This window comes from Hemicordylus capensis, chromosome 2 (assembly GCF_027244095.1).
Source record: "Hemicordylus capensis ecotype Gifberg chromosome 2, rHemCap1.1.pri, whole genome shotgun sequence".
NCBI lineage: Eukaryota > Metazoa > Chordata > Lepidosauria > Squamata > Cordylidae > Hemicordylus > Hemicordylus capensis.
In genome coordinates this window covers 238773321-238794748 of record NC_069658.1, presented here as the reverse complement: position 1 = coordinate 238794748, position 21428 = coordinate 238773321, and the positions used below count along the sequence as shown (strand labels likewise).

General features: G+C 47.7%; 1 protein-coding gene across 1 annotated transcript in view; it reads right to left on the bottom strand.

The window, feature by feature from the left end:
- LOC128344061 (H-2 class I histocompatibility antigen, Q9 alpha chain-like) overlaps positions 1-21428 on the bottom strand; it is a 69985-nt gene that overhangs the window by 38171 nt on the left and 10386 nt on the right. Inside the window, exon 2 of the mRNA XM_053293495.1 lies at positions 12466-12741. Within this exon, the coding sequence (XP_053149470.1) occupies positions 12466-12741 (276 nt within the window). The remainder of the gene's footprint in view (positions 1-12465; positions 12742-21428) is intronic.

Here is a 21428-nt window from a genome sequence, read left to right as displayed (position 1 = left end):
AGCTCAGCTAAGCAGAAGTTTCTGGTAGGCATGTGCCCAAAACGTTTCGGAGGCCATTGTAAAGGCCTCCGAAACGTTTTGGCGCTGGGGGGGTATTCGGCGTTTCGGCGCTGATGGGGGTAGTACTTTAAGAGTGGGGGAGGGTGTACTCACCCCTCCCGCCTCATTTCCCCCCGCTGGCGCTCTGTAATCTTTAAGCCCCTCGTGGCAGCAGCGTTCCTCCCTGCCGTCCTGTTCCCTCCGTCGGCCGGAAGTGGCCAGAAGTAGCGAGCGCGCATGCGCTTGTTGCGTGTGCGCATGCACGATGGGGGAAATGCGGCGGGGTGGTGGTGAGTACACCCTCCCCTGCCCTTAAAGTAGTGCCCCCGCCAGCGCCGAAGAATCTCCGTGCACATCCCTACCTTCTGGCACTCTGCCCCCTGTGGGAGTGTAGAGAAGAGGGGAATGGTGCATTTTTCACACATGCGAGGGCAGAAAAGTCCAGTTATGTTATGAAATGTGACTTGATGGGTGTTGAGGATGAGCCCAGTGAGGCTTCAAATACCCCCAGGACTGAAAAGTGTGAGTGTGGGTGGGGAGAGGGATCTGGTGCCTGACTGCCTCCCCTCCTCTCCTGACCCTCCTCCCTGCTCCAACAACAGGTCCTTGCAGATATTAGTATATTCCAAAATCAGCTCAAGTTACACGATGGGTGGGGTGGGGGGGATGTAGTCCAGTCATTTGAGTTAAATGTCAAACCAGTTAAAATAAAAATGAAATTTGGTTTCCTGATGAAGGTATCCCAAGAAACATAAAACATTTACCAAAATGAGAGTGGGCCATGACAAGGGGCGGGAGATGCTTTTTGGGGTCACCATTGCTGGTTTTCATTTAACTTCACATAGATTGACATGGATTTCAAAAAGTTCAAAGTATTTGGTTCTCTGTTGGTCTAATTCATTTAAAACTTGCCTACCATAAAATTACTTAGATTAAAGGTGGGTTTTTTAAAAAAAGTTATTGATTGTACTGCTAAGCAAAGATGCTCATTCCAATTGCTTACACTAGGAATGTGCAGAAATATTCACTCCATGCTTAAATGAATAAAAAAATGGTGCTGCACACCCAGAAATAAGTCTTGGGCCACTTCAAATCACACCTCCCTGTCCGCACGATCAGGACTCTCCCCTACAAGCGATAGTAGCATAGTGTCTGGCTCCAGGCTTGGTTTCTGCACAGGACATTCCCTCCACCCCAGCCAGAAATGTTGAGTATCTGCTTAAATGAACAAGGAACTGGTGCAGCACGATAGTGGTGTGTACAGAACCAGTGGTGGCCCGTTCGAAAGTGTGTGTGTGGGGGTTACTTTTAAGGACTGGGGAGGGGGCTCTTGGCCCCATCCCCCACCAGCACTGTGATTTATTATAATATAATATAATATAATATAATATAATATAATATAATAATAATAATAATTATTATTATTATTATTATTATTTATTGATTTATATACTGCCCTTCCAAAATGGCTCAGGGCGGTTTACAATTAAAACAAACAATTAAAACAAATTAAAAAACAACATCACAATTAACCATTTTAAAACATTTTAAAACAATTAAACAATGACAGTGATTAAAACCCCCAAAATCAGGTTTTGAATTTTAAAATGAACCTGATATTAAAACCCCCCAAATTTAGGAACCTGGGAAAGCTTGGGTGAAAAGATGGGTTTTCAGGTGTTTTTTGAAAATTGCCAGAGATGGGGAGGATCGTATCTCAGCAGGGAGCGCATTCCACAATCTCGGGGCAGCAGCCGAGAAGGCCCGTCTTTTATGGGCCTCATGCAGGCCCATAATTTAAAGTGGCCCTGCGGAGTGGCAGTGTACCTCCTTGCTGCCCTGGGAGTACCCGGTGCATGTGTGTGCAACAGAAGACAGACAAAGAAGAGAAGGGTGACCTTTGGGGTCTAAAATCAAAAGTCACCAAGAAAACAGGAGGATTTCTCTCCCTTTATGACCTCTCCCTTCTTTTCCATTTCCCCCTTTGTTTCTCTCCTCTTGGATCTTCCCTCGGTCCAAGACGCTTGATCTCTCAGAAAGTATTTTCTCTCCTTCCCAACCATCTTTCTTATCCAATCTCAAATATTTGATTCTCCTATAAGCATATATCCTTTTTCTGTGTAATTTATATCCTGATATACAAACCTATCCACTGAGTAGCTAATTCTTTGTTTAGTTTGTTCCGATTTCTTTTTGGAGAAGCCAGAAAACGCCTCAAGCTGCCAGAAGGGGAAATAGGATTGCTCTTAGGTTAGGCTTAGATCCATTTAGTAGAGAAAAGGGTTAGGGGGCATGGGGGGGGGGACTTTCTTATTCACAATATCCCTCTTAACAGTAGCTTCAAATGTCACACATTGTATGCTGCTTAGAATCTTATAGTTTGTTTATGCTTATATTTGGATGTACTTTTTGCCACACATTTACCATTTTATGCATCTCTTGCCACACATCTGCCAGTCCATATGCCTCAAGTCTTTGAATAAAACATTTTAAGCTTTCAAAGGTGTGGTCATTGAGTTTGGGATCTGATCATACAAAAAGCCCATTGAGGCAATAAGAGGGCTGATTTTTCAGGCGCCCCCTTTGGCTGGATAGGTGGCCTCTCCCCAAGACAGGAAGATGCAAGATTCAAGTCCCCCAAAGTGAGGGCCAAGCTAGCCAAAATTTTCCCACAGGTGGAGCCTCTAGAGCTGCTTCCTAGAATGAACACACTGGCCCATCTAGGCTGAGAGCTAATTTTATAGGATAGGACTCCCAATAACATGCAGGCCCCCTAGGTTGAGAGCTGATTCCTCCTGGGTGGGATTTCCACTGCTGGAGACAGAGAACAAGGGGAGCTCTTCCCCTGAAGAGAGAAATCTCATGGATCAATACTTCTAAATTAGCTGGCAACCAAGTAGTTAGGCAAGAGCCAGCCAGTCGAGTAGCGCATTGCTGCCATCTAGTGACGTTTGAGGAAAGTGCAGCCACAGTTACTCAGATTAAAAGATTACATTGACAGTCTCAAAACTGATATGTGTCAACAGCTGGGAACCCCCCCAAAGGTGCCAGTCACTCCAAATCCGTAACACCAGCACCTTTACAAAACCACCCCTTGCATGCTTTGAAAGCGGCATGAAGGAGAGGGGGGAGCCAACGTTACCAGCAGCACCACCCCCTCTTCTCTCCTGGAGCTTCTTGCAGGCTTGGCAAGGCGTGGGAGCTTCCTAGAAGTAGAGTTGCCACCCCCCCCCCCGAAATGCCGGGTTTCACCTGGATTTTAAGCATCTCATCCAGATTGCTTAGACCTCCCAGATTCACCTGGATTCCATCTTTCATTTTTTTAAAAAGGGGTGCACAACTCAAATGACCTGGTGGGCCAAAACCGACTGTGACTTGGCTCATGAGAGCTGAGGTGAATTTTTAGGGTGCTGATTATTAAAGTAACAATATCAATCAATTAATTAAATCAAATTAAAGTGAAATTAATTAAAATGAATTTAATAAAAATTTAACTTTTGAAGTTCTGGCAGGCCAAGATTAATTTAAATTAATATAAAATAAATTGAATTAAAATTCATTCTGATAAAATAAATATAATACAATCTGTACAAAATACATAACAATAAAATGCATAGTTCTTCCTTTCCATCTCTGCCAAATCATCACACTCAACAAGGAGCACTTGTAAGGAAAAAATTTCCTTACGTTTAAGGAAACTTAAGTGTTAAGTTTTTCTCTTAATTTTTGATAAGAAGATTACACTTTGATCAGAAGAGAGAGGGGGGAGAGGGAAAGGATGGGGCAGGAGGCTTGGCTTCAGAGGGGGGGTGCAGCCTTTGTGAGAGGGAGTGGGAGAAAGCGGGAAAGGAGGGAGTAGGCTTGAGGAGGGGGCAATACAGGACTATGTGGTGGGGTCTTCAAACAAGCACAGTGAACTTCAGCAAAGCACAGCATTTCAGCCACAAACAGTGAAAATACCACCAAACCACCCCCGCGTAAAAGCTGCAATAAATTGTAGTGGAGGATGATGCGAGTTCTGGTTCTGCAACATCTGGAGGCCCCCAGGTTGGGAACCACTAATGGAGAGAGGTAATCAGATTCCCCGGGGACAACAGGGGAGCTAAGCTGCAGAGGATGCTGGGTGGGCCAAGAGCTCTGCAGCCATGACCTTGTTTACTGACACAACAGCCTTGCAAGGGAGGCCAGAGTTATTGCCATCCTATTGATGAGGAACTGAGGCAACTTCACCACCCAGGGACCTTTTTGTATGGGGCGGAATATAAATGTACTAAATAAATCAACTATGTCCAGAGCAGGGATCTGAACTTGGGCTCAGAAGAGGACGTGTGGGGGTGGGCGGGTGGGGGGTGGCGGTGGGTCATCATGGACTCTGTTGCCAGAAGCCAGTCCTTTTGGGCAGACTTGGAGCCCAGTCAGAGCATGGCAAGTGGTAGGAAAGGAAGGCTGAGCAGGGCTGGCCAGGAAGGCACGGAGGGAGAGCGGGGAGGGTTTGGAGCCCAGTGAGCCATGAGGGGAAGAAGCCCTCCAGGGAAGAAGAAGGAGGAGGCAAGCAGGACGTTCCCCACAGGCTCCTCCTCGAGCTGTTTGCTGGGCTGAGTCGGCTGAGGGGGAAAGGCGTCCTGTGGCTCTGGGGCTGAGCTGGGCTCCTGTCCAGGCCCCTCCTTAAGGCACATGAAAGGCTGGCCTGAAGCGCCTTCCTCGGCCTGACTCCCTGCTGGAGAGGGAGGGCTGGCTGGCTGCAGGCCCCTTCTGGGAAGAGGTGGCCCCTCATGGAAGGCGTGTGCCAGGTGGGCTCCTTGGGCAGATGGCATCAGGCTGCCTCTTGGAGGGGGAAGAAAAGTTCCCCACAGGAGAAGTTGCTGGTGTCCACCTTGCGTTTCTTTTTAGACTGAGAGCCCCTTTGGGGACAGGGAAGCTTCTCTCTTTAGGCTTTACTTTTCCTCTCTGGAAGCAGCTTTGAGAAGTTTTGCTGGAAAACATGACACAAGGATTCATGGCCAGAGCAGGAGGATGGAGAAGTGGGGCCAGAGGGCAGCCGGAGTGAGCAGCAGCAACAGGGCCATCTCGATGGGGGCCTGGGGCAGTTTGGTTCTCCCTTTCCGGTTCCCACCTGCTTCCTTCCCATCCTCAAAGTGTCAGCTGTGGAAGCATTTGCCGTCGGGGCCAGGCATCCCTCCCACCCAGCCTGCCTGGCTTAGCCGGGGTCCAGCAGGTCAGCCTCTCTTGCCCCAGAGGAGCCGGGAGCCTCAGGGAGGGGGAGAGGGGGCCGGATCCTGTTTGGGTCCCAGACGCCTCTCCCTTGGCTGCACCCAGGATCCTCCCCACCCACCTGCCAAACTTGTTTCAATGGCAGAAGCATCACTCATTAATGGGAGGTGTGAGAGAGGGACACGCATGCCTGACCCGGGGCTGTGATGCTGCCTGTTCACGGAAGCCCTCGTTCCCTTTAAATCCTTCTCATGGGACCTGAATACTGGGAGAGAAGGAGAGACTATACCCACTGGCCCTGCATCCTGACACGGCAAAGCAACCCCACCACCCCAAGTCTTGGCCATTTAGAAACACCCCCATTCACCTGCTGCCACGGTATACATGGAGAGTTGCACCCCCAGCTCATGAACCCAGTGGGGGCTTGGACAATGGAAGCAGACCCACTCTCCCTCCACCATTACTGCATCTGAGGGGCGTTTTCTAAGGCCAGAGCGAGAGAGTCTCTGCCCGGGGACTGTCCACGGGTACATCGTGCAGGAGGGAAATCATGAGTCCCTCTGTCCCAGTGTCCTCCTGCCTGTGGCTGCGCTTGGACTCCTCTGCCAGGAGCAAGAGGCAGGCTGTCGCTCTCCATTCACAAAGCTCAAGCTGATGCACTTGTTCTGCCAGGCAAGTCCCACTGTGGGCCATGGTGCTTCCTCCCAGGTCAGTGTGCACAGAGTCTCCGCCTGCATTTCTTCCTCCTAGGCAGCAATCTCTCTTGAGTGCCAAGGGGACGCTGGCAGAGGAGATGAGTGGGGCCAACCGGCCCTCCTGCTTCTCTCTCAGCCAGCCGTGGGGCTCTCCCGCTCTAAGAGGGGACCAGCACGGCTGCAGGCAACATTCTGGCCTTCCAAGGTTTTACAATGGTTTTAACCGCTTAGATTTCATGGTTTTAAGTTTGATTTTTGAATGATTATATTTTGCTGGGGTTTGTAAACTGCCCAGAACCGTTGGATGGAATGGAGTAGAAGTGTAATGAATAATAATAAATAAGGAAACCTGGACAATCTCTAAGGGTGCCCTGAGGCTTGCCTGGTTCTTTGCCATCAGCACTGAACCGTTTGCCACTGATCTGGGGGGTGGGGTGGGGAGTATGAAAAGAGGACGGAGATTATTACTACTAAGCATCAAATGAACCAAGAATGTCACCCAAGTCTTTGTGGATGGGGAGTAGCTTACAACTCGGTCTTCCCAAGGCTTTTTTCCATCCCCACCTGATGCCAGGAACCACTCTGGACTCTCCAGCTGTCCACCTGAAGAGGTCTCCCCCCACCCCACTAGAAGAGAACAGCTGGGACAGCTATCCCATTTGCTGGGTAGCTCACTCCAGGGAGAGGCTATTTCTCCCTCACCCCCCATCATGAAGCAGCAGCTGGAGCATCAGCAGAAAGATCTGGTAGAGATTTTCCTGCAGTTTGATTATATTGGCTTTATGTTGATTTTTATTTTGACTGCTAAGCTGCCTTGGATGATTTCTGAGTGAAAAGGTGGGATTATTTGGGGTGGATAAATAACCCACCCCAAATAATTAATAATTTAGATGCTGCTCATGTACTATTATCCTTGACAAAACCAGTTAATTCAGTATGTGAATATCTTATTACCACTGACACTTCTATAATAAAATATCAGGTTCTATAACTAAACTGAGCTGTGGGGGCAAAATGAAGAGAAGGATTAAGAAACACTCTACTCTCGCCTGGAAACAGAAATCCATTCAACACTGAGGTATTTTTTATTTGATCATCATTATGCTGAACTCAAGTCTCTCTCTTGGGAAAAATTCAGGAAGCGCTTAATTATTTATTATTCATTCATTCATTCATTCATTCATTCAATTTCTATACTGGTTTAAGACATGGTTTTCTATAAGACTTTTAAGCTTGGGGAAAATGGCAGCAGTTAAACGATCTCCTGTTAAGGTTTCTCTCCCCAGAAAATGTTTCAACATTGATATCTGAACAATTCATAGCAATATATTAGTCAGATTTATCTGAGGACAGAAATGCAGTGAGATTTCTACAGAACTTTGTAAAATCCTTATACGAAAAGAGATTTAGCCTTTACAATCATCATCATATACAATATTGGGTCACTAGCTTCTACCCAGTCTCCTGAAGGTGTTTTTATAGTACCTGGAAAACCCTGGGGACATTCTAGAAAAAGCCTGTTGGAAGAACTCCTTCAGCTGGCCTTGGATGGGATTCCACCAAGAAATTGGGAAGAGCCACATTATTCAAGACTATTCAAGAACAAAACCCCATGTCTTGGCTCCACTGGGTGGCCCAAGGTACTGAAGCAACTGGGACGAGGGGCAAAAGGTTGCCTTGACCATGGCGGGCAGAGGTGCCCTTTGGACCAGACTTCCGGGCGGAAGTCTGGTCCTCTGCAGGCCTGGGGCCCACCCATGCCAGGAAGTCGAGCCCAGCGATGCGACTCACAAGGAGGGCTGGCTGCAGTGCTGCCTGTCCTGCCCAATCCAGCCTGGCTTGGCATGCACGGTTATGGTGAGGCCTGTCCGGGCATGTGAGAAGCAGTGTTTCCTCTAAGACACGTGCATGCGCTCACACATTTTCTAATGTCCGCTCAGTTAATTTTAGATCCTGCTCAGGTTGAATCGGGAAGGTCCTACTCTGAATGCACGTGCGCACACACTGTCTTGATACTGTTGCCCAGAACAAAACTCATTCCACACCCAGATGAAAAACGTTAGAGAAAACTGGTGAGAAGGCTGCCAAGTGAGCAGACAGCCCAGCCACTTCTGCCATTGTGGTGATGATGCGTCAGCATTGCCACTGGTGAGAGGGGAGGGAGGATGAGGAGTGCAAGTCGAGGCAGCAGGAGCCACACTCGATTCAAGCCAGCAGGCTGAGCAGCTGGCTACAAGGAGATGGAGGAAAGGGTGGTGGCGAGTAGAACCCAACGTTCTAGCACTATATCACAGCATTTAAATCCAAAACAAGGCATTGGAAATGTGAACGGCACCTTCTGGCAGTGTAGGCACTGCGGTGTCACAACACAGGAAGTACAGAAGCACACTTAGCAGATACATCGTGACCCTGTTGTAGGGTCTAATCTGGAAAGTGCCCTGGGAGTGAGAGAGAGAGAGAGAGAGAGAGAGAGAGTGTGTGTGTGTGTGTGTTTGTTCACACAGTGGCCAGATTTCTGCTGAAGTCAGTTCAAGATCTTTGGGAGCACTTCACACATGATTTGGGTTTTCCCTTTTGAATTCAAGTTTATCCCAGTTTCTTTCTGGGTTGTTAAAATCCTGTAGTTTAGTGAGTTTTTCCTGGATAAACCAGGAATGGCTGGCCACATTAACATAATAAAGTGCCCTCTAATGGGATCACATGAAACTCCCCACCCCACCCCACCCCCTACTCGGAGGGATCTGGCTCCAAAGTCCCTTTGCAGATCTGCCTGTGCTGTGCAAAGTAGAGAGCCAGGGCAGAGAGTTTGCAGCTGCTAAGCTGCCCAGGTTGCTGCTGCTTCACTTCAACTAGAGCAGGCCTGCTCAACTTAGCCCCCCCCCCCACTGTTTTTGGACTACAACTCCCATAATCCCCAGCCACAGTAGCCAATAGCCAGGGATTATGGGAGTTGTAGGCCTACATCTGCAGGAGGGCCAAGGTTGAGCAGGCCTGAACTAGAGAGAGAGGGAGCATAATGCCGCGATGCTTATTCAAAGTGGCTTCACTCATGGGATACTCCGAGAGCTGGAAGCCACTCCTGCTTCGTGTCCTGAAGGAACCTGTCATCCCTCCTGGTGAGTTTTGGCGCTCCAGGCAGTCAGGGAGCACCGACCTTCCTTGCACCTCTTTTTGGTAGCCCCGTCTGCTGGCTAGTGCTTGCTTTCTCACCTCTTTTCATGCCCATTTTAAAATGATCAGGAAAAAGATGGGAAGACAAGTTCTGAGCAGCAGCTGGTGCTGCAAGAAATGGCACAAGGAGGAGGAGGAGGAGGAGGAGCTCCCCGTCTGACTGAAGGGCCAAAACTCACCAGGAGGGACGATGGTTTCTTCAGAACCCCACAAATGCACCTGGCACCTACAAGGGAGCCCATCTCCAAGTAAGAAGGGAGCTTGAAAATAGATGGAATGAAGCATTGGGGGGGGGGGAGAGTTACACTGCAAAAGGTATGAGGAAATGGCTGCCCAACCCAAAATGGCTCATTATTAAAACAAAAGCCCCAAAGGAGACTCCAGCAAGTAACGACCACTGGAGGGAGCCTATACTGGGACCAGGGGTCCCTCTAATTTGTTTCATCTCTGTGTGGAATGAGTTTTGTTCTGGGTGACAGTACCAAGGCAGTGTGTGCGCACCTGCACTCAGAATGGGGCCTTCCTGATTCAACCTGAGCGGGATCTAAAATCAACTGAGCGGACATCCAAAAACTTGTGAGCGAGCGCACGCCATAGAGGGAACAGTGGCTGGGACAACTTGCTCTCCCTCCGTGAAATATAAGCAACCAACCATCTTAAGAGCAACTTAGGAACCTGCCATATACTGAGTCAGACCCTTGGTCCATCTAGCTCAGTATGGTCTCCCCAGACTGGCAGTGGCTTCTCCAAGGTTGCAGGCAGGAATCTCTCTCAGCCCTATCTTGGAGATGCTGCCAGGGAGGGAACTTGGAACCTTCTGCACGCAAGCATGCAGGTGCTCTTCCCAGAGCGGCCTCATCCCCAAAGGGGAATATCTTACGGTGCTCACATGTAGTCTCCCATTCAAATGGCAACCAGCACAGAACCTGCTTAGCAAAGGAGACAATTCATGCTGACTACCAGGAGATGATCTCTTGACGTTTGCATTAATTGGTCAAGCTACTGGCGGGGGGGGGGTTCTGGGGTGAGCAAGCAGCTGGATAGTCAACATGCTGCACATCCACCACTTTTTTCTCTGGGAAGGAAAGGCTAGAGCGACCCTGAAAGGCAGAGAAAGGGGTCTTGGATATTTCAGATGCAGCCCTCCTCACCCCTCACAAATCAGGGTTGGGGGTGACAGTGGTGAATGTGTCTGAACTTCTCCTTGGCCCTCAGAGGCTCCTCTGGGCAGCACCGTAGGCAGGACGTGTGTCTGTCTGTTTAGGTGAGGGGTCCTCCCTCTCTCTGCTTGCAAGCTCAGCTTAACAGAAGCCAATAACAGAACTCTACACGAAGTGGAAGCGTGGAGAAGAGAGGAGTGGTGCATGATGGGGGTGAGGGCAGAAAAGCCAAGTCCTGTTATGCAATGTGACTTGATGAGGGCTGAGGAGGAGGGTTCAAATATTTGTAGGATTTAGGGGTGTGTGGGGTGGGGGTGGGGTTCTGCCGAGCCTGCTTCTAGGGGTGTGCACGGAACCGCCAACTGCGGTCCGTCACTGGGGTGTGGGGGTAGCTTTAAGAGCGGCGGGAGGGTTTACTTACCCCTCCCGCCGCTTTCCCACTCTGGCGCCATAATGCTAAGAGTAATTGGAGCAGCAGGATACCTTCCTGCTGCCCCTTCCCCGATGTTGCTGGAAAAAACTCCCAGCAGTCCTCTGCGCATGCGCACGTCACAGAGACATCCCATTTCACACAGTGGAATCAACCTGTAATCAACAACTTTAGCCTTTAATCCGAGTAAGTTTTAGGCTAGGCAAGTAAGTTTTAAATGAATTAGATCAACAGGGAACAAATATATGCATTTTCTAAGTTCATGTTGCTTTAAGTTAAAAGCCAGCAATGGTGGCTCAAAAAAGCCTTCTCCTAAAAAAAAATAATAATAATGGCCGACTCAGATTTCTGGTAGACTTTTGTTATGTTTCTTGGGATACCTTCTTGAGTACAAAAACACAAATTTCATTTTGATTCCAATTTGTTTCAGGTCGACCCCCCACCCCCCGGCCGCTGCCTTTTTCTCTTTTTGCATAAAATGAAGTCAGAAAAGACCTGGAGTATGAAAAAGGTGGTGGATTCACCGACTGCTGCAGATTTCCAGCAGATGGTGCTAACAATATAAGGTGACCTCTTTCTTCCTAGTCTGGGTTCCCCATGGGGTCCCCCCCCCCTTGTAATTTGAGCTCAGGTTGGAATACATCCACCCTGAAAGAGTGGGGGTTTGCCCCACTCTGCCTGCTTCAAGCAAGTTGTGGGGGTTTCTGTTCTCCTTTCCCCATTTAGTTTATAATTCTGGGATGTTTATTAAGCATCTCCCTGTGCTTTGCCCCAAAGTCAATCCGAGGGGGTGAAAGTAGCTTCATGGTTTTGAGAAGGCCCAGCCAGCTTCTTCAGGACTCCATTTCTCAAAGTTTGGTCCCTTAAGGAGTGACTGCAGATTCACAGCGGCATCACCCTTTGAGGCCTGAATGTCTGCCTTGGGCTGCAGGGTCTCCCCACTCCTTACACTGAATGAGAAACAGAAATGCTTCCACTTTGAAAGCTGGGTAGAGGGGTGTGTGTGTGTGTGTGTGTGTGTGTGTGTGTGTGTGTGTGTGTGTGTGAAGAAGCTTCTTCCCCATCTACTTCCCACCCAGCAGCCATCCTTCCTGTGGCCAGTGGCCCAGAGATGAAGGGAGTCTAAGCAAGACATAGGAGCCCAGCAGGGGAAGGGGCAGAAGCTGCAGGTGGTGGAGATGCTCTAGCCCAGGGGGGTCCAATCTTTCCCCACCAGCTGCTGTTGAACCACAACTCACATAATTCCCAGCCACAGTAACCAACAGGCAGAGATACTGGGAACTGCAGCAGGGCTGAGGCTGGACACACTTGCTCTTGCTGGGGTAAGAGAACACTTCGGAAGGAGGGGAGGATCTCTGTCCCCGGAGGAGTGTTTTGCCAGGTCCTCTCACTGTCCATGTCCAGCGGCTCCTGTGCAGAGTCCTATTTAATGCATGGACTGAAAGAGCCAAAAGGCTGCTGGTGCTCAGGGCAGGGAAAGGCCTCTTGGCAGAGCCCAACAGGGAGGCCACTCGCCTTGTAAAGGTCTAAGTGTTGCTGTGTCTTTAAGTGATCTGGAAACTTAGTCGGGGCTTAGGTTCAGATAAGTGGTTCAGCTGACAGTAGTTGCTCTCTTATGACAGGACTGCTAAGCACATGGATGGTTGACATCTTTTATGAACAATATTTGTTTATATGTATTTCTCGCAATATTACAACGGCAATCACATGAATCCCTCCATATGGGGAGGAGTTCCTGGGCCCCTCCCCCTCCACTCACCTCCACTCTGGTTGTAGCGATTCCTGAGAGTATTCAGATCAACTCTGAACACCTGCTCCGAGCCCTGTGCGACCTGCGTCTGCGTGTCCCAGTACTGGGGATCCTCCTCCCCCACCTTCTTCATCCAGGGAGCTTGAGGCCGGGCTCTCTTTGTGTCACTGTCATAGAGAATCATCTGCTGTTCATTCAAGTACCCCACAGCAATGAACTGGGGCAACCCCTGCCCCGGCTCCGACACAGCAGTGTAGAAATACTTGAGAGAGTGGGAGGAGGAGCCTGCAAAGGACACAGAGAAGGGAGCACAGTTAGGGGGGCATCTGCAGCCCTTTGGAGCTCCTGCCACCCCGCATCAGCCCCACTGAGGAGACCCTGCATGTGTGGGGAAGGAAGGGGGGCTCAGTATAAGCAGGGAGGGGGACCCCCAGGAGGACAAAGAAGCAGGAGTGGACTAAGAGGGGAGGGCAAACTGGCATTGTGGGCCGAGGAAATGGAGGAGGCAAGAGCTGGGGGCGGGGTGGAGAATGAAGGAAGAGGGGGCAGATAGCGGAGAATATAAAAGACTAGGGGATGAATGTCTGCAGCCCATTTCGGGGGGGGGGGAGGAGGCAGGAGAAATATTTCCAGATTAACAGACAGCCCCTTATAATCATTGTACAATTCAGTTTTGCCAAAGTTAGCCACTATTTCCAGAATATTAAATTTAAAAAGTGTTCCTCAGTCTGCCACAAACTCAATTAATTCCTCAGCCCCCCAACGTTTTCTGGGGGTGGGGAGGAATGCAACTGTGGAGACCTGGAGAGAGGGAGGGGCTTCCCAATGCCTTTCCTTCTTGTTGGGGTTTCCCCATTAAAAATGGCTTTTCTGCTCCTTGCACTTGGAGTGCTTTTGCCACAGAAACTGCTCTCTAATCATCACTGTGCAATTAGTCTGTCATATTAGTTGCTCAGTCTGTCATGAGCCTTATGGGACTACTGATCTGAGTGCAGTTTTCCCCTAAACAATTTTTTTGGAAAAGAATACAGCTGTGGAAACCTGCAGAAGATTCACCTTTCCTTCATATCCTTTCCTCATAATTTTTAGATTGGGAGCCCTTTGGGGACAGGGATCCATCTTATCTATATATTTAATTCTCTTAGCCGGCATGCGTGTCCTCCTGGATTTGGCAGCGGAACTCTCGTGACACATTGCGAGAGTTCCGGCCTTGGGCGAGACTTTAAGGGAAAGAAAAAATGGAGGTGGCGGCGTCAGCCAGCAAAACGGCCAGAGGAGGTGGCGGTGGGACGGCCTGGCCGGTGGCAGGACGGCCTGGCCAGGCTGCCTGGGGAAAGGAGGCGTCAGCGGCCTCAGCTGGGTGCTGGGAGATGGCGGGACGGCGTGGCCTGGCCGTCCGGGGAAAGGAGGCCTCAGCGGCCTTGGCCGGGCGCTGGAAGGCGCCGGTGGCAGCCTTGGCTGGCCGCTGGAAGGCGGCAGCAGGATGGCCTGGCCCATCCCGGTTGAGGAGGCGACGGCGGCCCGGCTGCCGGGAGCAGGAGGCATCGACGGGACGGTCAGGCGAGGGGAGAGGAGGAGAGCTGGCGAGAGGGCAAGGGGGCGGGGGGAAGAGAGAGTGGGACAGGATGGGGGGAGGGACAGCCGGCCCCAAAGAGTGCATAGATGCTCTGTGCGGGTCAGCTAGTTTATTTGTTATTTCTCTGTGTAAACCGCCCTGAGCCATTTTTGGAAGGGCGGTATAGAAATCGAATGAATGAATGAATGAATGAATGTAGGCGTTGGCTAAAAATGGCTGCCTTCCCTCCATGCACGTGGAATGAAAAGTATGATTATGAAGTGCAACCCTCTCTCTTCAAAAAGGGTAGCCCTGTTAGCCTCTAACAGCAGCAGTGCGCTGTGCCATCTTAAAGACTAAGACATTGCAGAAGCTTTCATGGGTTGAAGCCCACTTCTTCAGATGCCTGAAGTGATGATATCAGCTGGCAGATGCATGCATTCTCTCACTCACTCACTCACTGGAAAACACATCATGCATCTGATGACATTATGGTACAACACATTTGCTAGTCCTTAAGATGCCATAAGATGTTCTCTCTTTTCTTTCTGTTGCTCTCTAAAATAAAACCTTCACAATTCATTTACATTTTCCTAAATTTATCAACTATTTTCAGAATCCATGAAAAATGTCAGTCTACCCAGTCTCATCATTATTCTAGAGTACAAGAAATGTCAGTCAATTGCTCCCCATATTTATTTATCATATTTCTATAGTGCCTGATATATACATCTCTAGGCGGTGTACAAAGTTTAAAATCACAATTAAAATATATAATAAAAATAGAGTGAAATAGTTATTAAAACAATTTTTGTTAAATTATTAAAATTCTAATTAAAAGTCTACAAAAAGAGGAGAGTCTTGAGGTTCTTCCTAAAAACAAACAGAGAACCAAACCAGCCTCTCCTGGTCAGGAGAAGCTAGTGGTCCAGTTTGGTCCCAGGTTCTCCCAGAGGGTTACTCCATAGTGGAGCAGGTGAGAGGATGTGGCCAGGGAGGTGGGGTGGCTGTGGTCTATAAGAATACCACCTCCCTCACCAGGATCCCCATCAGGGATCTGGCCTATACTGAATGTGTGTACCTAAGTCTAGGGAGCAGGGACAGACTGGGACTTCTGCTGGTGTACTGATCACCTCGCTGCCCAGTCGAGTCCTTAACTGAGCTGACGGACCTGGTTGCTGAGTTGGCATTGGAATCACCCAGGCTGTTGTTGGACTTCAATGTTCATTTTGGGTTAGGGTTGTCGGGAACGGCTCAAGAGTTCATAGTGACCATGATGACTGTGGGCCTATCCCAATTGGTCTCTGGTCTGACACATGATGCTGGTCACACACTTGATTTTGTCTTTTGCTCTGATCAGGGTGGTGTTCCGTGGGTGGAGGACTCCTGTCATCTCCCCATTGTCATTGACGGATAAGTTAAGGTAGAACTTACAGCCATGACCCACCTCTGCAGGGGTGAAGGTCCTATTTATTAGATTGGTCTGCCCGAGGAGGTTACTGGATCTGATAGGATTCCAAGAAGCCTTAGAAGGGTTTAGGGTTGGCTCTGCTAATGATTCTGTCGATGCTCTCTGATACAAAGATGGAATAATGAATTTACTAGAGCAATAGACACAATCGCTCCTAAGCATCCTGTCCGACTTGCCTTAAAGACAGCCCCTGGTATTCGGATGAGTTACGGGGAGCTGAATAGGTGAGGTAGACAATTAGAGAGCAAGTGGAGGAAGACTCAGCGCGAGTCTGATCAGGCACAACACAGAGCACATTTGAAGAGCTATGCTCTAGCAGTGCGGGTGGCAAAGAGGAGTTCTTTTCTGCCAGCATTGCTTCTGCAAATTCATGTCCAGCTGAGTCATCTAGGGTTGTGCGGGGCCTAGTATGTACCCCCTCCCCCTTGAATTTAAACTGGGAACCATCGGTCACTCACTGTGACAGTTTTAATGACATTTTTGCAGATAAAATCTCTCATATTCGGGCTGAGCTGGATTCCACAGTTACTGCACAGTCTACTGTGGAGGTGAGTTAATGGCTTTGGTCCAGTCTATTTAGAAGAGTGCCTCCTTTGCCATAAACCCTGCCACCTGTTACGATCTTCTGGAGAGGTCCAGTTATGGATGCCATCAGCTCATTTGGTGGCGACCCAGGACCGGGCTTTCTCTGTGGCTGCCTCAGAGCTTTGGAATATGCTCCCTCCTGAAATAAGAGCATCTTCCCATATTAATTAGTTCTGCAGCACTTTATTTTGAACACAATTTCTGGAAAGAATGTTAAGTGTTTTTATTAGCTGATGACTCGATGGCACACCATTACCTTTTCCTTCCAGTAGGCTTATGAGATCATCTGGCATTCTGTTTGTATGTCTGTCCATGTTTCTTTGTCCAACCCCCACCTGCATCAACTCTGTAATGCCTGGACCAATATGAACCAAGTCGGGTACAGGCATAGGGACACTTCAATGGCATAATTTGTGATGATGTCATCCATCCCAATCCAAGATGGCGGATGCATGAACATTTGAGGCACAATTGGGCTATCTTCACAGATCAGCTTATTTTGGGGCTTCAATCAGAACCCCTCTTATGTTATTTGGAGTTGCAGGCTTACAACATCTATCTTGGATACCCAAGCACATGGGATCGTGAACTCTTCACATGCCCATATTTGGCAAACGATGCAATTTGGTCGCTTAGCCCAAGCAAACATGGGGCAATAATGCCCAAGATCAGAACAACAAATGACTGCAGCGAGTCCCTGCATGGCCTCTCATGTCAGGAGAAGGAAGCTAGCAAGGCAGACCCCGGGTCAAAGAGACCTTCACAAGGGAATAGTAAACTCCCTTTGTGGCAAAGAGAAGTAGCTGCATTAATCTTCTCAGGAACTCAGATAAGTGCAACACATCCCCACCCCACTATCAACACACTAATGATCTGCAAGGACCAGGAGTTGTTAGGACTCAAAAGGAAACCTATCTTTCCAGCCGCAGGACTCAGTTGACAGTTAAGCTTTAAGTGCGGGGGTTCAAACTTAAAAAAAACAAAAAACTTACCCCTTCTGGGGGGCTTCAGTGAAGTGGCCAGAGGGGGTCCGCGGAGGTCCCCCCTTCCCCTGCCAACCTTCCTTTATGCAAAAATCTTATGTTTCTATGGTAATTCACTGCTGCTAATAATAAATATTAGCATTTGTATAGCATTTTTAAGAATTCAAAGCACTTCACATGTGTAATCTTGCTGTAAACTTTGTATAGTGAGTATTGTTAGCTCTTGTGAGTTTACCTCTTCTACTACTGAACCAGGCCTGCTTTAAGCAGTCAGAGGCATATCTAGATATTATGTCATATCGAATCCAGATTCAGTTTAGCTCATCCTTCGCTGCCTATTCATAGGCTTACATCTAGAATGCCTGTAGATGTAGCAAACACACCAATGGATTGGGACCAGTAGTACTAACTTCCTATCCCTTTTAAACTCTTCGCCCCCTTCTCTTTCCTCTTTTAAGCTTTCATTTTAGTCCTTTCTCCACTAAGTCTCAAGATGATTTATTGACAATTCTAACCTTAAGTAAAAAATGCCTCTACATGAGATTCTCATTAAGATTGCTAGTTAAGATTATTGCCTTGCCATTATTGGGGTACAAAACTGTATCCTAATTTACCCCTAAATAAACCCGATTGTATTCATTTATGTCGCCTCATTTTCCAGACCAAAACTTGCACAAATTGATACTGTGGTGGACTGTTCCATATAGTTATGCCGATTCCCCACGTTAATCCAAAAGTCCAATTGGAGTGTTTAGCCAGCACTCTGGAACAGTTCCATTAACAGCTAACTTGTGAATTGCCTAACTGATTTGAACCAAATTTGCTACAGGTGTAGGACACATAGGGATGGCTCAAGGATGTAGTCTGTAATGATGGCATCTACCCTGATTCAAGATGGCAGATGCATGAACATTTGAGGTACAAGTGGGCTAACTTGTGAGCTTCCTAACCAATTTGGACCAAATTAGTTCAGTTGTAGGGATAGTGAAAGGAATGTAGAAGGATTAGTTCTTACTAGAACTTGTTTAGTATTGTTTATACCACCCCAAATTCAACATCTTCGGGCAGTTTATTTTTATTTATATACCACTCTTTGGCCTATAGCCACCTAATGACGCAGTGGGGAAGAGACCTGCCTAGGGAGCAAGAGGTTGTTCGAATCCCCGCTGGTATATTTCCCAGACTTTGGGAAACACCTATATTGGGCAGCATTGATATAGGAAGATGCTGAAAGGTATCATCCCATCCTGTGCAGGAGGCAGCAATGGTAAACCTCTCCTGTATTCTACCAAGAAAACCACATGGCTCTGTGGTCATCAGGAGCTGACACCGACTCAATGGCACAAACTTTGGCCTATGACCCCAGGGTGGTTAACAACAATACAGAGACAATAATGTTCAGGACGGTCCATCTCAACATATCAGAACCAGAGGTACCAGCCCAGAAGTATATGGAATATAGGCCTGTGTCTGATTTCATTTTATATTAAGAGTTCAATTAAATGCCTGGACTCAAGGTAAACTGATACTCAGGTCAACTGCTCTGTGAAGGAGGAGGCAATCCAGCATTGTTTTGTGAAATGGCTACTCAAGAGAGTACAAAAGCCAGGCCTGAATGCTGAATGCTATATCCAAATGCTAAAATGTGACTCACTACCAGATACTGTCTGAGGAAAATCTCCCCTCTCCTGTTGCAAGAAGCCAGAGTTAATCCTTGCCAAGGATTAACTCAATTGCTCTCTATAGAGATTCAACATAGGTAAATGCATACAAAGAAAATACCTGTAGACTGTAATTCTTACCTCACTGACAGGATGCTTCTGCCCTAGCCAAATGTATTGAACTCGTCTCACACATGTACCCCTTTTTATGTTACTTTAAGTATTCTCTTGTTATAATTACACACTAGACAGAGGTACACAAGAAATAATGTAATTGCTGTCTCACACAAATAGAACTAATTCTCTCACTAACTCCTGACTTTTAACACCTTTTGGGAAGATGCCATTTGTGGCTCAGAGATGCAGATTTGCTTTGGGCAACGTTCCCCCCTCCCTTCCTAAGCGCACAGTTTACAGAAGATGAGATTGAGATCTCTCTGGACTGGCCAATATCCTGAATAATTAAAAAGACATTGTCCAGAAGGTAGCAGCAAGTTGTCACCTTTTTGGGACCCAGGAAAAGATGAGATTTGAATAGACTATGAGAGATCAAACGAAAAATACACTATAAAGAATGAGGCTATTGGACAGAGAGTGAGCAGTCTTGTGCCTACGGGCAATCTTTTGCCTACAGCTAGAGCTGCTCACAAGGATCCCAGAGTTTGCTGCTAAGCCGCAGGGCAACAGCAGGAACTCTGTCCATGGACAGGAGCTGTCTGTGACTTCTACTGCACAGTGAGAAGTCAAGACTTCCCCAGACATGGTGCTCTGGCTCTCAGCCGTGATCGGAGCAACTGCAAACGCTCCTGTCTCCAGCCAAGCGCCTCGCTCCTTCAGCTGAAGAGATTCACCGCTCTCAAGTCTCTCTGATTCTGGTAATATGCTGCTCCCACAAGAATTGGATCCCTCCATCTTTTTTCCCTCCTTCTCCTCCCCCCCTTTCCTCTACTAATTCCTGAACCATGTCAGCCCTCAGCCTCCCCCCCCCCTTTTCCATCTGTATCTGAATTGTATTAGGCTCTAGGAAGATTTAATGCACACACATATGTTAGTTAGGAACACACTGGTTGAATATTGGTACTGGCTAGGATGTTCTGTTTAAATACTGTTGGTAATATTGATAGAGTGTTCTGCTTTCTGCTCAACTAGAATTGATGTTGTTATTCTTTTATACTCAATAAAGCCCATTGAATCTTTGAGGATTGGTTTGATCTCCTTTCTTCCATGCGCCCAGATCCTACATGGTCACCATATAAAAGAACTTGGTCACTTGGTGACACTATGAGCCAAGCCTAATTTGGTATGCTAGCTAATAAGCATATTTAGTATATAAATCAGGCCTGGACCTTAACAATAATAAAATTTCAACAAACAGCCCAAGAATAGAACTAACAAAGCTAAAATTAAAAAGAGAACAAGGGGCAATTCACTGGCCAAAAGCCTGAATTAAAAGGGCAGTCTTCACTTTCCTCCTCAATGCGGTGAGAGGTAACCATGTGGATCTCAGCTGTAAGTGAGTTCCACAGCCTGGGGGCAATCACTGAGAAGGCCCTGCCTGTGTGCTCGTCAGACAAGCCTCAGCAGTTGTCAGCACACAGAACAGAGCCCTCCTAGCCGATCTAGTCAGGTGGTTAGAACTAGCGGGGAGCAGACAGTCCCTAAGATTTGACTGATTAAGTGCCATCAAGTCAGTGTCAACTCTTAGCTACCACATAGATAGATTCTCTCCAGGATGATCTGTCTGCAACTTGGCCTTTAAGGTCTCTCAGTGGTGCATTCATTGCTGTCCTAATCGAGTCCATCCACCTTGCTGCTGGTCATCCACATCTTCTCTTTCCTTCCACTTTTCCCAGCATTATGGACTTCTCAAAGGAGCTGGTTCTTCACAAAATGTGTCCGAAGTATGATAGTTTGAGCCTAGTCATTTGTGCCTCAAGTGAAAATTCTGGATTGATTTGTTCTATGATCCATTTGTTTGTTTTCCTGGCTGTCCATGGTATCCTCAAAAGCCTTCTCCTGCACCAAAGCTCAAAAGTGTCAATGCTTTTTCTATCTCGTTTCTTCAAAGTCCAGCATCCACATCCATAGAGTGTCACGGGAAAAACCACTGTCCAAATGATTCTAATCTTTGTAGCTATAGACACATCATGGCATCTAAATATCCTTTCCTTCATTGCAACCCTACCAAGTGCTAGTCTGCGGCATATTTCTTGACTGCTGGATCCTTTACTGTTGACGGTCGATCCTAAGAGGCAGAAGCTATCCACCACTTCAGTGTCTTCATTGCCAATTCTGAGGCTGGCTTCTGTACCTGCTGTCATTAGTTTAGTCTTCTTACATTTAGTCGTAGTTCCATTTTTTCACGGTGCTCCTTGATGTTCATTACTAGAGCTTGCAGATCATCCACATTCTCAGCTATCAGAGTGCCGAAGTCCCTAAGAAAGTCGCCTTTAAAGGCCTAAACAGCCTGAGCCCCAATAACTATTTTATTTATTCATTCATTCAATTTTCATACCGCCCTTCCAAAAGTGGCTCAGGGTGGTTTACACAGAGAAATAACAAATAAAAAAGATGGATCCTTGTCCCTAAAGGGCTCACAATCTAAAAAGAAACATAAGATAGACACCAGCAGCAGTCACTGGAGGTCCTGTGCTGGGGTTGGATAGAGCCAGTTACTCTCCCCCTGTTCAATAAAGAGAATCACGACGTAAAAAGGT